This window comes from Microcebus murinus, chromosome 11 (assembly GCF_040939455.1).
Source record: "Microcebus murinus isolate Inina chromosome 11, M.murinus_Inina_mat1.0, whole genome shotgun sequence".
NCBI lineage: Eukaryota > Metazoa > Chordata > Mammalia > Primates > Cheirogaleidae > Microcebus > Microcebus murinus.
Genome location: NC_134114.1, coordinates 54,953,526 through 54,970,991, shown reverse-complemented (window position 1 = coordinate 54,970,991; position 17,466 = coordinate 54,953,526). Strand labels below are relative to the sequence as shown.

The following is a 17,466-nucleotide window of genomic DNA, read 5'->3' as shown; positions in this document are numbered from 1 at the left end:
AAAGATCTAAAAAGGGAAAAGAACTTTAACACAAAATTCAAATAATCCAATCTTTGTTCCCATGACTACTTTTAAAAGATTCTGAAAAAAATAAACCCCCTTGTTGGCTCCTATTTAAATAAATCAGTTAGCTGTTAGAAAAACTATATATATAATGTTGGAAAATATATCTCTAGAGTCTTCTCTTTGGTGTTACTAGACCACATTGTTCCTCCCTGCTGTTTTCTACCCAGTCCTGACTGGTAAAGTCTTATTATCACTATCAGTTCTGATTTAAAAAAGCAAGCCTTCAAATATTATTGCATTAAATTCTAAGATCTATTCTTTCGTGTTTATTTCTGCCACTTAATAAAAATCATTCATTGCTTCAATGTTCAATCATTCAATCATTCAACGTTAAACAAAATACTCATTTAGTTCATTCTCAACTTAGATAAAAAAACCCACAAGCATTTCTCTTACATGATCTTTGAAATACTGTAGTCGTGAAAGGTAGGTCTTTCTTGCTGTTGCCATTCGGAACCAGGACTGAATCTAAAAATAAGTAGAGAAGTCAAGGCAATCACCAAACAACTCAATGTAGTTTTCCTAGAAATAATGATATTTTATTTGATGAAAAATAAAAATTAGCAGCCCACTAAATAATAAATATCTAAAGCCTACTCTTCATCTAAACTTCATCTCCCACTTCTTTTTTTTTTTTTTTTTTGAGACAAAGCCTCACTTTGTTGCTCAGGCTAGAGTGAGCACCGTGGCGTCAGCCTAGCTCACAGCAACCTCAAACTCCTGGGCTCGAGCAATCCTCCTGCTTCAGCCTCCTGAGTAGCTGGGACTACAGGCATGTGCCACCATGCCCGGCTAATTTTTTCTATATATATCAGTTGGCCAATTAATTTCTTTCTATTTATAGTAGAGACGGGGGTCTCGCTCTTGCTCAGGCTGGTTTCGAACTCCTGACCTTGAGCAATCCGCCTGCCTCAGTCTCCCAGATTGCTAGGATTACAGGCGTGAGCCACCTCGCCCGGCCCATCTCCCACTTCTTTCATTGCTTTCTTGTAAGGCATTCAAAACATTTTACATGTTACTCTTAATCTCACTGCCTTAACAGGAGAGAGGCGGGGAAGGTAACATAGCTTTGTACTATTTTGCTTTAGCCTCAGTAAATAAAAGCCAAGAGGGCAAGGCATTTTGCTGAGAGTTGTAATTAATTAGGGAATCAAACTAAGGCTAGGGTTTTCTCTCTCATCCTTTAAATACACCCAATCCTTTAGGTTTTTACAGGAAAATGTCTAGAGAGGTCTCATGAGGAACCAACTGCTACCAACAGTTTTCTGTGAGAACTGTAACATGCTCTGTGCTGGGCACAGGCCATTATCTTGTTGAGCAGCTAAGGCACAATGGATCTAGATCACGTCATTCTCTGTTTTCAGTGTAAAAGGTCTTTTAAACTAATCCCATCGGATTCTACTTTCTCTCCAGCTCCACTGTGTTGACTCTCATCTGGATTTCTAAGTTGTCCACACATACCCTTTTCCCCCACAGTTGTCTTCCAGAATCAAAATGTTAGGAAAACTTTAAGCCAAGCACTTGATGTGGCAAGAAAGGATATTTACCTTCACAATAGAATGAACATTATCAAAGAACATCTGCCGTCGGTCCATATACGCCTTCCGCTGTTTATGTCCTTTCCAAAAAGTCTAAGGAAAAGAGTGGGTTGCACAATTATTTATGAGCAACAGTCTCCCAGTTTATTTAGAAAGCACAAGGGCACAGCACTTCTCAGGAGGCCCTGACTTGGGACACCACCAGGGACCCTCTCCATCCAATCTCATCTGGACACTCAACCCGGGGGTGGCCACGTAACCGAGGCAGAGCACACCAGCTCACGGCTGAGACCTGTCCCGAGCTTGAGGAAGTAGAGTGAGGGTAATAAATTACCAGGTAGGAGCCCAGTTTTCCTGCTTGAAAGCTGAACTTTACCAAGGCCCTAGGTGACAAGAAGGTAAAATAGAATTTCCCCCACACGCACAAACAGTATTAACTGGGTTTAATTTGTGAACAAAGTAAAATGCTTGAAAATAATGACTAATAAGTATCTTTACTCCAACAAGTAGCCCAGACTGGAAAGGAAGATGCTCCACTATGTTGTGACCCTGAATCCTCTGGGTCCCCGAAAACAGGAGTGCTGCAATTGACTACTTATTATTTCACATATTCAACATAAAGTTTAATGATGCTTCATCAAAAATTTAATGCTACTTTACATGGTTATCATAATTAGAATTTTTACAGGAAACATTTACAACAACTAGAGACAAACTAGTATCTTTAGAAGGATTAAATGCATAACTTATCAGTTTATTCCAATTCATCTGTGAACATCTTTTTACTGAAACATATCTTTGTAACTCACCCCAATTCCTTGATCTGGTTTTTCAAATTAGAAATGAGATAAAAGCTCCTTGTTAAAAAGGGCAAATACAAAAATCAAATTATTTTTGTAAATTTCTTTTCATGTGTGTGTGTGTGTGTATATATATATATATTAGTCTCATTTTTTAAAAAAAGGTACATGGAATTTTATTATTTCAAAAATAATATACTTCTTTGTAATGATTCAAAACAAAACAGGATGAAATCAAAGTGATTAATTAAATACTTGCTCCAGACTTCCCCTCTTATTCAAATCCCTAAAAATGAAAAATATGTTTTAAAAACTAAATTTTGAAAGAATTGACTTCACAGGAAGCAGCAAAAATTATAAACCATGTACCCTTCCCCCGGCTTCCCCCAATGGTATCATACAAATATACTTTTAAATCAATCCACAACAGTACTAGGAAACAAAAGTCTCCTAGATAAAAATTATGAGGGTGCCTGGAAGACAGAAGGCAAGTGGAACTGGATGGGAAGAGGAAAGCACAGAATAAATTTCTGCAAAAATGGGAGAACATCTTTGGGATGGCTCTAAGCTTGAGGGAGCCTTGGGCAGCAGTCGGAATACTTTGGGGAAAATTATTGCCTCATCCATTTGTCAATCAGTGGACACAAAAGCATCTATGGAGTGAGGGCTTGAGAAAAATACAAAAGGGTATAGCTTTTGGGGAGGGAATTCAGTTTTTCATTTAGTATTTTTGGTTTCCAATCTATCTAGCCCAGGGAAATACAAGCACCTGTGTAGAAAAACCATACATAAGGATGCAGCCATGCTTGTAATACCAAAAATGTACCTCCGGCATAATGTTCACAACTAGGGGGAACAGCAAGACATACTGTGGCCACACTCATATGGAGAGATGTTGCACAGTAGTTATGAAGAATGGGAAACATTCTGTATCTTGGGGAATAGGAAAATCTCCAAAATATATTGCTAAGATAAAAAGGAAATCATAGCTTACCACAAATATTATGATACCACATATAAAAAAAAAAAAGGAAAGAAAACCACAAAAAACATATTTCCATGGAAACAATCTGTACCTCCATGCCTAGAAGATCTATTAGAATACATAATGGGCGGGGTGTGGTGGCTCACACCTGTAATCCTAGCACTTTGAGAGGCTATGAAGGGAGGATTGCTGAGGCCAGGAGTTCAAGACCAGCCTGGGCAACACAGAGAGATACCCATCTCTACAAAAAATAAGTTAGCCAGGTATGGTGGTGCATGTCTGTACTCCTAGCTCCCCGGGAGGCTAAGGTGGGAGGACTGCTTGAACCAAAATTTCAAGGTTGCAGTGAGCTATGACTGTGCCACAGCCTGGGTGACAGAGCAAGATCATCTCTGACCAAAAAAAAACACAAAACAAAACAAACCAAAAAACACCCCAAGAACAAAAACAAAAGAATACACAGTCAACACAGAGAAAGGGAGTATATATACCTGTGTACCTATCCCTACTTCCACCTAGCTCCTTTACAAAGGGACAAAAGGGAACTACTATTAACTTTTTATTATGTAACCTTTGAAATACGCACAACACGGGTAAACATACACACTCCATCACTGCACAAAAATACAAACTTATATAAAGATCTGTCTGTATGTGTTTATGCATCCTTTATTTTTGACAAAAATGGGATCCATTATTATGCCAAGGTTTGTGTTCTTCTCTAAATTATATATGGCACCAATATTATTTCATATACTAAGAAAAGCATATCCCCTATTTTTTAGTGACCACACAGTATTCTATAGCATAGATTTACCATGATGTAATAATTCATCTGGAGATTCACATTAAGTTGTCTTCATTTTTTGGTGCAAACATTCTTGCATGCACTATCACGTATTTTGTGTGAATGCTTTCCATTAAGATAGATTACTAGAAAGGGGATTACTGTGTCAATACTGGATATTAAAAATTGATAGGTGCTGTCAAAATTTCCCTTCAAAGAGTTATGATGGAGACCACTTCCCCAACAGTCTCAAGGAACTGGTGAAAATTTTAAAGGTTGATGACAGAAAATTGCTGCTTCATTTTTATTCATATTTTGATTCAGTAAAGTGTAGAAACCTTACCTCCCCCTTCACATACCTTTATTCTTCCCCATTTATAATAAATACATTGTATGAAATATTTCCTCTACATTCAGAACCATATCTGTGTTATAATTTTTGCTTCAACTGTCAAATTTAAAAGCTCAAAAGAAGGAAAACGTAATGTTTTTATTCATATTTTTATCCTTCTAGTTGTTCTTTCTTCCTTTCTGATGTTTCAAAATTCCTTCTTTTATCATCTCCTTTCTGTTTAGAGAACTTTCCTCAGCCATTCTTTGAGGGCAGGTTTGCTGGTCACAGGTACTCTTAGTTTCCCCTTCACTCCTAAAGTATATTTTTGCTGGATATAGAATTCTGTGTTGATCGTTCTTTTTCTTTTCAGCCTTGAAAAATGTGCCACATCCTTTGGCTTCTATCGGTTCTTATGAAAATTCCTCTATCATTGGAATGGTCTTCCTCCCACAGGTAAGTTGTTTCTACCTTAAAGCTTTCAAGATTTCCTGTCTTTTGTTTTCAGAAGTTTGACTATGATGTGACTCTTTTGTGAATTTCTTTCAGTTTATCCTGTCTGGGGTTTGCATTTGCTCAACTCCTAGAGTCTGTGTTTTTGTGTCTGTGGCCACACTTTGAGATTTTATTTCTTCAAGTACTTTGTCAATGTTGCCCTTTTCCCTCTGCTCTGGGATTCTGATGAGACAAAGTCAAATCTTTCGTTAAAGTCCCACAGACGCCCAAGCCTCTGCTCATTATTTTTCGGTCTGTTTTCTGATGTTCAGATCTGGGAATTTCTATTGTTCTACCCTCTAGTTCACTGATTCATTCCTCTGTTCCTTCCATTCTGCTGTGAAGACTATCCTTTGGGCTTTTCACATCTGTTACTATATTTTTCAGTTCTAAAATTATCTTGGTTTTTTTATTTTTACATCTTCTATTTTTTTCTGAGACTTTCTATTTTTTCCCTTTGTTTCAAACGTGTTAGTAATTGCTTATTGTAACATTTTTATGATGGCTGCTTTAAAGATCCTTCATAGACAATTCTAACATCTCTGTCATCTCTGTGCTGGAATCTAGTGATTGTTTTATTAAATTGAAGTTGTGATTTTCTTGGTTCTTGGCATAAGTGATTGCTGTGATTGCAATCCAAATAATCCATGTGATTGAAACTTGGACAATTTGGATATTGTGGGATGCTGGATCTTATTTGATCTCACTCTTTTAGGTGACTTTCCTTGACACTGTTTTGGCAAGGGAAGCAGGTGTGCTGCCTGCCTCATTACTGGCAGGAGAGAGTAGGAGTCTAGGTTCTCCCCTTGGCCTCTATTGACACTACAGTGAGGAGGGTCTCCTCATTACTGCTGGGTGGGAGTGAGAACTCCAGCTACCCTCTTTTGATACCACCCTGATACCTCCATTGACCAAGTGAGGGGAGACATGTAATTAGCACTGGGTGGTGTAAAAGTCCTGCCTCTCCACCATGGCTCCTTTACCAACTCCCTAGCAGAGACAAGGAGAGTTGGCACACTATTGCTCATTGGGTACAAGGGTCCATATTCTACAGGTATCTGGGTGCCTTGTGACAGTTCAAAAGGGTGGATGTCCAGGCTCCCTGACTTAGGGTTTGCTGCCATGGGAGGTCATAGTTTTTATGTGGTGTTTGACTAGAGTAGAGCAGTTACTGTTGAAATGTTATTCTGTCTTGCTAGACTGTTCCCTTTTGGGTCTTTTGGCTACAGAGAACAGGCTTTTGTTGGAGATTTCCTGGCCTGCATACATTGGCATTTCTGGGTTGCCAATGTCTTCGGCTTCAAGTCTGTAATATATGAGGCAAAAAGAAAACCCAAGAACTCACCACCATGTTGTTCCTTGGGTCCCAAGATTACCTAGTCAGTCTGCCTTTTTCCTCTCTACCTTTCAGAGTGCTATGTTTGTTTATATGTAATATTAGGGGGTTTTAGTTGTACTTAGATGGAAGAATAGAGATAAGTACATATACCTCCATTTCCCCAGAAGTAGAAGCCAGGCTCAAGTAATTTTTAAGCCCCAAAGTTTTATAGTTTTTAAATTAAGGCCATATGAATTTATTCTTTGACAAAATCTAAGATTTTTTTTAAAACGTCATAACTGTAAAAAGCAGTTACAACTCAAGAGGATCAATTGAAAAATTATTAGAACTGAGAGTTCATCCAATTAAATAAAATGAATATAAAATTGATAAATGTTCTATATGCCAAAAATAACAGAATAAAGATGTTATTCACAATAGCAAAAAAATTTAAATACATAGGAATAAACAAGAAATATAAAGGTTTCTTTATAGAAATCTTTTACCTTCTTGGTTAAGTATATGACTAGGTATTTTATACATTTCCATAGCTATTACAAATGAAATTGCCTTCTTGATTTGGTTCTCAGCTAGAACAATATTGGTATATAGAAACACTTTTCATTTCTATATATTAATTTTGTATTCTGAAACTTTACTGAATTCATTTATCAAATGTAATAGTTTTTTGGAGGGATCTTCAGGATTCTCTAGGTATAAGATCATATCATCAGCACAAAGGGATGATTTGACCTCTTCCTTTCCAATTTGGATGCGTTTTATTTTTTTCTCTTGCCTGACTGTTCTGGCAAGGACTTCCAGTACTATGTTGAATAGTAGGAAAAGCGGGTATCCTTGTCTTACTCCAGTTCTTAGAGGGAAAGCTTTCCATTTTTCCCTGTTAAGCATGATGTTGGCCATGGGTTTGTTGTATATGGCCTTTATTATTTTGAGATATGTTTTTTCTATGCCTAGATTGCTGAGAGTTTTTATCATAAATTTTATCAATTTTTTTCCTGCATCTATTGAGATGATCATAAAGTTTTTGTCCTTAATTCTGTTTATGTGAAATATAACATTTATTAATTTGCATATGTTGAACCATCCTTGCATCCCCAGTATAAAACCCACCTGAAATTGTGGATGACCCAAATGGAAAAACATCCCACGTTCATAAATTGGGAGAATATCATTAAAATGACGATACCACCCAAAGCTATCTACAGGTTCAATGCAATCCCTATCAAAATAGCAATGTCATTTTTCACAGAATTAGAAAAAACAATTCTGAAGTTCATATGGAACCAAAAAAGAGCCTGAAAAGCCAAAGCAATCCTAAGCAAAAATAACAAAGCTGGAGGCATCACATTACCTGACTTCAAATTATACTATTAATACAAGGCTATACTACCCAAAACAGCATTGTACTGGCATAAAAGTAGACACATAGATCACTGGAATAGAACAGAGAACCCAAAAATAAAGCACATACTTACAACCAACTGATCTTTGACACAGTGGACAAGAACATACACTGGGGAAAGGACACCTTTTTCAATAAATGGTGCCAGGATAATTGAACTGCCATATACAGAAGAATGAAACTGGACTGCTATCTCTTACTATATACAAAAATCAACTGAAGATGGATCAAAAACTTGAGTTTAAGACCCAAAACTATAAAAATACATGAAGTAAACCTAGGGAAAACTCTTCTGGACATTGGTTTAGGTAAAGAATTCATGACTAAGACCTCAAAAGCACAGAAAAACAAAAAGAGACAAATGAGACTTTTAAACTAAAAGGATTCTGCACAACAAAAGAAATAATCAACAGAGTGAACAATTTGTAGAATGTGAGAAAATATTTATAAACTACTAATCTGATAGTGGACTGATATTCTGAATTTATAAGGAACTCAAACAATACAATAAAAACCCCAAATAATCCCATTAAAAAGTGGGCTAAGAACATCAATAGACATTTTTCAAAAGGCGGATGGTCAAAAAGTATAGGAAAAAAATGTTCAACATCACTAATCAGAGAAATGCAAAACTATAATGAGATAATCATCTTACACCAGTCAGGATAACTTTTATTGAAAAGACAAAAAATAACAGATATTGAAGAGGATGCAGAGAAAAAGGAATGCTTATACACTCTTGGTGGCAATGTAAAGTAGTACAACCTCTATGGAAAACAGGATGGAGATTTCTCAAAGAACTAACAAAACTATCATACAATCCAGCAATCTCACTACAGGCTTATCTACCCAAAGGAAAAGAAATCATATCAAAAAGATATTTGCACTCCTTTTTTTTCACAGCTCTATTCATGATAGCAAAGAAACAGAATCAACCTAAGGGTCCATCAATGGAGGGCTGGATAAAGAATATGTGGTATATATAGTCGATGGAATGATACTCAGCCATAAAAAAGAATTAAATCATGTCTTTTGCAGCAACATGTGTAGAACCATTATCTTAAGTAAAACAACTCAGACACAGGAAGATAAATACCACACATTCTCACTTAAAAGTGGGAGCTTAATAATGTGTACACATGGAAGCAGAGCATGGAATGATGAACAATGGAGGCTCAGAGGGGTAAGGGGAATGAGGAGAGGTTGTTTGGTAGGTATAATGTTCATTGCTCCAGTGATTGATGCACTGAAGGTCCTAACAGCAACTCAGTGCAATATATTAACATAGCAAAATTGCACTTGTACCCCGTAAATATATATAAATAAAGTTAATTATAAACAAAAGAGGAAGACCCATCAGGGGTACAAGTGCACAGAGAAAAGGCCATATGAAGACACAGCAAAACACTGTGGCTATCTACAAGCTAGGGAGAACCACACCTACCAAAACCTTGATCTTGGACTTTGAGCCTCCAGAATGGTGAGAAGTAAACTTTTCTTGTTTCAGCCTGTAATGTTTTGTTATGATAGCCCTAGTAGATGAATATAAGCTGTGACAGAGAGACTTTCTACAGGCAAAACTTCTAGAAGAGCCAGAAGACACAGGCTGTCTGCAACTGAGAAAGTACTTCTAATTTAATAAGCAAACAAACATAGTCATAGGCCAAGAGCGTGTGTGATGTGCACTTCTTACCTGTAAGTGCTTAGCATACAGTACCTAGAACAGAGTAAACACTATTTCCTCAATTTTAAGTTAAGCATTTTTTTCATTTCTGAAACAAGATATATATATCTTATATATATATGCAACCAATAAATATAATTTCCCTTAAAAATACCAATACAAAGGAATAAAATTATAATACTATACTTTGGGACAGATTAATGAAGAGATATTAATGTCAGAACTATGAAGTTCTTTATTATAAAGATGCCAATCTTCTTAAAAAAAAACTAAAACTTCAATGCAACTGTTAAAAAAATTCAGAAATTGGTCCAGATAGAATTTTATCAAATGCTTTTGCACTAGCTATTGAGATGAGAAAGTTTTCCTCTGTTAAGCTGTTATGGTGATAAAGAATTGCTCAGGAAGATAAATTATTCAGATGTTTAAAACTGGAGTAATCTTAACAGTGCTTCTCAAACTTTAACATGAATATAAAATCATCTGAGGATCTTGTCAGAAGGCAGATTAAGATTCAGTAGGTCTAGGGGAGATATTCAGATTTTTGTACTTCTATCAAGCTTCTAGGAAATGACAGGGTTGAGTACGAGGCCCACACTTTAAGGAATAAAGATAAATAACCAAAAATGCTTTTTAACTGATCATCCCTTTAGAAAAAGCTACCATGGGAATTGTCACAGTGTAGCATTTCTGAGAGGATGAGAGAAATTGCTCTGTGATGTCATCAACAACTGTCCACAAAAAGTGGCACAACAGCACAATAGAGGCTAGGGGGAGTGAACTCTAATTGCAGGTCACTGGGATTCCATGGCAATGTGACCTATAACATATTTATGATGGATCTTAATGGATCATATATTTTGCTGGGTAACAATGGTTTAAAGCACAGAAGTACAATTGTGTGGATGTTTATTATACATTCGTTGGTCCATACTGAAAGGCAAAACAAGATTTTGGAATAAACTCAAGTTCTCTTTCTGCTTTTCTAGAATTATCTAAACTCCAGAAACACCATTCTCTATTAACTCAGATTCACAAACATTCTGAATTAGTAACCTGTCATAGTAACAGATTTTCTACTAGTGAATGATTTTTGCATTGGTGAAATGTCCCCCTACTTGTCTGTTCTGTATTACTCTTTCAATGTAGCAAGGATGAAAAGCTCACTAGCAGTATTTACCCTGACATTTTTAACTGTTATTGACCATAGAGTTTTTTTCAGTAGAGTCACCTACTGGAAAAAGTAGAGTCACCTACTGGAAAAAGCCTGTTATGAAATTATCCCATTCAATCCGCACAACCATACACTGAAATGGGCATTATAACTTTCAGATGAGAAAGTGTGTTTTTAAGCATCTCTTTCTCTCAGCTCTTGTGATCTTTCTCAAGCTCTCCATGTCTGTTTGAATTATTTCCAGAGTCTGTTTTACATTTTGCAGTCACAAATTCATGTACGATCTGTGATGTCATTATTGCTCTTCCTCTCCTTAGTTGTCAGCTGTCTTTTTGTTTTACTCTCTTGTTTCTATAGGTCTACATCTTCTTAAATTCCTCACAGGTATAAAGCAGTTTCTGTATAAAGTTTTCTTCTGTCTTCTGGAAGAGTATGCCTAGATTTTTACTCCATTTACATTTTACAAGTTACATTCCTTTTTCTGTTTTTGATACACAATTTTTTGTTTGTTTGTTTACGAGATTTTTTCCTACTCACTCAGGCAGTTTTATCAGCACCTTCTAACCGCTGAAAAATATGACTATGTGGATTCTCCTTGACTTCTTCTCATATTGACCTGGGCACCTTCTGATTAATTACACAGGCATTTGAGACAGAGGGTTGAATGTTGATTACACACATTCTCTGTAACACTATTCAGTCCCCACGCAGGTGGCTGAGGGCGAGAAGGGTGGTATAGCTGGGTTATGTATAGCTGGCCTTGGCCTAGGAGTTTTGTCTCTATTTCTCTACAAATTTGTTAAGACTACTATGTCTGGGACCAACTCAGCCAGTGAGGAATCTTGAGCTGTTCTATGTAGGGGATCATCTCAGACATCAGAACATTCCCCTAATTCAGGGTAAACTAGCCACTTTGTTGAGAAGTGAGACTGGCATGATATCCTTCAGTTCATGGTCTTTTGGTTTTATGGGTCAGCAGGTTTCTGTGCATTGTGTGTTCACTTCTGGTCCACATATGTTAAGTAGACTTACCTGTAGATCTCATGCCCTGCTTGTTAGAAAACTGTCAGAAGAGTAGGAAAAAAATAGCATGGTGGGATAATTTCATAGTTTGATGGCTGCTTCTTCAATCCTGCTGCCTTTGCTGAGGTGGAAGAAAAAGGCTCCGAATGATTATTCCTGTCCTTCCTCCAACCCTCTCATACCTCAGCCCCAGATTCTAGTATCAGAAGGACTCTACACTGGTGGGCTCTTCAGTGTGTCTTCCAACTGCAACACTGCTCTGTACCTCGAGATTGGAGAGTGTGGGGCTTGGTCCAAACTGCATCCCATTTGCTGAACACTTTGCATTTGGTGCAAAATTAGAGCTGCAACATCAGTGCAGATGACTCTATTTTTAGGCTTTTGTTCACTGCCTGTGTTTTGTCTACCATTTGTTTAAAAGAATAAACTGGAAAACTTATTGGCTCACCTAGAAGAATCATTTGAGTGTCAGGTTTATAGTAGAAATTTCTTTGAAAAATTTTATCATTTCTGCCTTGCTAATACCTGAATCTCTGAGCAAATTCAAACATTTGAGCATTTATCACATGCAAGACACAAGAAGACAAATATTTGTAAAACTCATTTTCTTCCCTGGACATTACAGATAGGTGGGGAAAGCAAATGAGTTAATTAGTGACCACAAAACAGAAGCTGTTGAACAGGAAATCTTTCCATTTAGGAAATGTCATAGTTACTAGCTGAAATGAAACCCCATGAAACTCTGCCAGTCAATAAAAGTATCACTTTGGACACATCACAAAAAGACAAACGTGCAGGCTTCTGGAAGCCAGTGTGGTGGTTGGTAGAGGATGCTAGGGGGATAGAGAGAATCAACATCTAAATCTGGCAAGTTCTTCCCTTGCCAACCAGAAAGTTCAGACAAGTCATATAGGCTTAAGAATAACTTAAAATAAAAATTTGGGAATGAGGATTTCTCCCGAAGGCCTAAATGAAGAAAGAAAGATTGTGGAAGGGAGAAGATACTCTTGGAGATGCGAAATGTGTTTTATTTCATTAGTTCTTCAGGCCAGAAGAGCACAGAAATGCATATGCCACTCAACAACCACTGACCACTAAAAAACCAAATCACAAAGCCTCGGAGTCAGACAGGAAGTAGCACACGGAGATCCAGCTTCTTAGAGAAATGAAGCTTTGATTCTGAGGTATCCCTTTGGCTCCAACTAGGGTGGCGGCAGGTGGGTCGGTACAAGTACACAGCGCTCCTGAACGCTCTCCAGAAGACCACAGGTGAAAAGTCATTCGTCATCAAGACACTGCCCATCTTAAAGCCTTGGTGAAACAGAGTACAGGGCGCTGATCAAGTAAAACTCTGTGGTCAGATTCATGAGAATGCTGGGAGTTGAGTGTCCTGTCATGAAATAAAACATTTTCAGGGGATATGACAGTTTTCTGTAAGCAGTGGTAGGTGATTCACATACCTGTATTTTCACCACATTCTTTTCTTGTCCATAGAAAAATGATTTCCTAGCTTCAAACTCTTCCATAAGGATGTTTCCTGAGGTTGTGCTTCGAAAGCGAAGCAGCAAATCTTCTGAAGCAGACCACATCTTCTCACGCATGTAACCTAGCGTGACTTCCTCAATAACATCCTGGCAAGAGATATTTCTTATGGTTACACGTCACACATCAGGTGAAAGGAGCACATAAAATAGCTTCTGGATAGTTTATCTTTTAGAAAAATGCTACGGATTTCTCTTTTTGGCTTGGTTTTAAAAACAGATTTTAACCAGAGCCAAGGGATGAACTGGCTTAGCTTCTTTCTAGTGACATGATTTTGGAATCCTCTGAGCTCGGTACTGAGCTGGTATGATAACACAGCTGAATGGTTTCAGGATTTGGAGGCAGAGAAGTATGGATGATGCAGGAAGGACCAGGCGTGAGGCTCGAGCTCCACAACATAAAAGGGATAAGGATGATTACCGTAAAAACACGCGTTACCTCCTCACTCCCTTGGGCTGCTGAGGAAGAGGCAGCAGTGCCTGTGAGGTCCTCAGGCTTCCCTCCCCCCCCCCTTTTTTTCCTCAGGCCAGAGCAGGCAGAACCCCGCAAGGAGCTGGGGGAGAACTCACAATGATGCTCTGGGACAAAACAAAATGTGTGGGCAGAAGGAAAGCCGGTGAGAGAGTAAAGACAAAAGTGATCAAGGGCAGACAGGAGATCTAGAGGAATGAGAACAAAGAGAGAAAGGGGTTATAAGAAGGTTTTATGTGGGCTATGAACCGGGTTTCCTTTTCTGGTCATTGAGAGATGCTAGCAAAGACTGGACTCACTTCAGCTGATGACTCTTATCCAGTGCGACTGGGATCAACAGTTGGTCAAACGATAAAAGTGAAATGATAGAAAAGATGCATAACCACCTTTAAGAGGGGGCACATATATGTGCGTTCACTGAATAAAATCAGTCACTTCAGGTTGTTTAGAAGAAATACAATTTTTTTTTCTTTTACCGTGTTAGACCCTCCACTGTTTTAATTATTTTAACAGACTGATGCTCAATGTAACAAAAAGTCACACCTGGGGCAACTTTCAATGAGCAATTTTAATTACAAATTTTAACTCTTCGATGCTGCTTCTTTAAAGTTTGATATGTCTTTTCAATCATGGCGTATGATTTTTTAGTAGGTTCATAATTTCAGCTTTTAAAAATTTAGCACTAACAATTCACTGCTACAAGGTCATTTCCTTAAAAATTATAAGAACTTTGAACATCTGAAATTAGTTAGTAAACAATGTTCTTCACTATCTTCTCATGGTCAAGAATTTTTGGTAGCACTGTCAAACTCAGGCCACATTTTTCCCCTAAGTTTTAGTAAATGCTGTATTGGTGATTCTGTCCACAATACTGCAACAATGTGGTATCTTTGATGTTGTTGACTTTTAGTGATTCTATAAGATCTGTATTTGTGCATTCTATTTTTTTTTTCCAAAACAGAACTCAATTATTGTCAGCATTTTCTCTATAAACATACTAAAAATGCCTGGACCAGCAATTTTCTTATCTTTTGGGTCCAACTTTTGATCTTAAGTCCAAAGCAATTTTGGTGAGCATTCCTTCAAGAGTATTTCCCCCTTGGGAAGCGGTACTCACTTTTTAAAGGAACAGTGTATCTGTGTTAGAATAAATCTATTTCTTAAGCCTCCAACTTGTGTTAGTAATTCCAGAGCAATGGGCACTCAGAAATACTTGTGGCCACGTCAAAAACAATGTGAAAAGCGGAAAAGATACAAAACTAGAAATTGGAACACTGGGAATAAACCTCTGTTCGTTGATGAAATCTGTACAAATTGTAGAATTAGTACAGTTGCTTCACCCCCTCTGTGCCTCAGTTTCCCCATCTATAACAATGTAAGATGAGAATATTTGCTCTACTTCTACTCAGAGAATGATTTAGGGATCAACATGACATGAAAGTGCATTAGAAAGTGAAACTCTGTACCAACATGGGGTACTGGGCTATGTTTTTGATTTCAGAAGACCTTATTTGAAGTGCTATACATTCTTTGGGTCGTTAAAAGATTACTTTTGACCCTAACTTATTTCAGAAGTTTCACATTCCTCTGACTTTACTCTGCCATTTCTTCACGGCTTTCCACCAACCTCAGACAAAGCAAGGAACCACCTCACACAGAAGGCCACGCTGGCCTCATTACTTGCTTATGGCTCAGTCTCCTTTTGTTTCAGGACATCCATTCCAAGCACCTAGATCAGGGGGCCTCAAACTTTTTAAACAGGGGGCCAGTTCACTGTCCCTCAGACCATTGGAGAGTGCGCACTGTGGGCCCGGGGTGAGTCAGCTGCTAAGCAGGACAGGCAGCAGCAGCAAAAACACCTGGCGGGCCGGATAAATGTCCTTGGCGGGCCGCAAGGACACCTGACCTAGATCCTTACTTCTGTGTTAAGAACATAAATACTCAGATCTGATAAGGCCATGATCAGACAAGTCCATCTATTGGCAAAATGCTCTCCTCATTTCTCTATGCATGGAGGGAGAACTAAAAAAAAAAAAATGGATGAAATTAAGTGACCTAGAACTGAAACTGGAAAGAAGCTCTTTGGCCTTATGTTTTCTAATAGCTTTTTTCGTGTGTGTGTGTGTGTGTGTGTGTATAAATAAAATATGTATCCCTTGGATCCTATACATATAAAAATGGAATATTTGCGAGAGAATTAGGACTAAAATGGACAAGGCACGGGAGGAAATTAGTAGGTGCCCTAAGACTTAAGCCAGTCTACGTATACATATAATGACAAAAAGCACTTGCGCAACAGATTCTAATGTCGACACTTCTAAATGTGTTTTTTCTTCCTATATTTAACATATTACATGTTCCAACAGCCAATAACTATTCTGTATATGTTAACTAACACATTGTTTCTTTGCTCCTAATAAGCAGCTCAGATAGGGACTGTTTATATAGTTCGGTTAAAAAGAAATGGGAGGAGGGGATCAATTTTTTTTTTACCTTAAGACAGAGTCTGGCTCTGTTGCCCTGGTTAGAGTGCAGTGGTATCATCATAGCTCACCACAACTTCAAGCTCCCAGGCTCAAGTGATCCTCCTACCTCAGCCTCCCCAAATGCTGGGATTACAGGCTCCTGCTACCATGACAAGCTAATTTTTCTATTTTTTGTAGAGATGAGGTCTCACTCTTGCTCAGGCTGGTCTCAAACTCCTGAGCTCAAGCAATCCTCCTGCCTTAGCCTCCCTGAGTGCTAGGATTACAGGCGTGAGCCACCATACCCAGCTGATAAATTGCTTTTGATAAGTAAAATGTGGTAAAAGAAAGCTTTCAAATATGTGTCAAGGATAAATTAAAAAGGATCTTTACTGTTTAAATACAAATTCTAATTTAGTATAGCATGTTTAACTCTTGGTTAGTACAATATATGGACATAGGGCTAATTTTTATGCCAGTTAATCAAAAGCCAAGTATGAAATACACTCAGTTGTGCTGATGGCACTTATATTTGGACATAGGTTCATCCAGAATTCCAGAAATTATGTAAAGTAATGAAACTATGCTAAGAAGATTATCTTAGAAGAAGCAAACATTTATTTACCCATCCTGTTCTTTGCCCAACTCTGTCCTTTGCTCCTGAAGCCATCCTGGGGATGGCTGGGATCAGCTGTGGCAGAGATGCCATCTCCAGCATTTTGTAGGAAAAAATGATATTTTGGTTTGAAAGGTCAAGTTGCAGGCTGGAGGGCGGGGGGAATAATACATTTTGTATACTGACAACCAAGGACTTGTCACTAATTAAGCTTAACTGTGTCAAGGAAATCCTGAAACTTGATTTCTTAGGATAATCACCATCCCAAATAAACTGCAAAAGCTTTCTTCTCCCTGCTCTATTTGGTTTTGTTATGCCAATATGGGCAAAATTCTAAGAGTTGGAAACAATGCAGGCACGTTCCACTGCAGTTCATGAAGACTTTCTTCCATATCCAGCCTTCAAATAAGTTGCCTTCAAATTAGCCTTCAAATTAGTTCATCATTTCAATGATTCAAAAATAGAAAACCAATCCCACATATCTTTATACAATACTATTTTCCATCCAACACCAACTTCCTACCTCAATTTCTTTTTCCGTGAGCCATGATTCCTTACAGAAGTATGATTCAGGCAGGACCCAGGAACCCTCTTTTGAATCAACGTTGTAATAGTAGTCATATTTCTCCTGCAGGGTGAGTTTGAGCCATGAACCTTCATTAGACACTAAAGAAAAAAGTTTGTTAAATTCTACAGAGAAGCACTGAATCCTTAAACAGTAGTTTCTTCAATATGTAAAATAACTTCA

The 17,466-nt window shown here is 37.8% G+C and overlaps 1 protein-coding gene across 3 annotated transcripts in view; it reads right to left on the bottom strand.

Annotated features, from left to right (window-relative positions):
- IQGAP2 (IQ motif containing GTPase activating protein 2) overlaps nucleotides 1-17,466 on the bottom strand; it is a 275,611-nt gene that overhangs the window by 52,341 nt on the left and 205,804 nt on the right. For all 3 annotated transcript variants that reach the window (XM_012738346.2, XM_012738345.2, XM_076008132.1), the window contains 4 exons: nucleotides 17,242-17,384; nucleotides 13,085-13,255; nucleotides 1,614-1,697; nucleotides 463-534 (listed from right to left, as the gene is read on the bottom strand). In XM_012738346.2, coding sequence (XP_012593800.1) covers nucleotides 463-534; nucleotides 1,614-1,697; nucleotides 13,085-13,255; nucleotides 17,242-17,384 — 470 coding nt within the window. The remainder of the gene's footprint in view (nucleotides 1-462; nucleotides 535-1,613; nucleotides 1,698-13,084; nucleotides 13,256-17,241; nucleotides 17,385-17,466) is intronic.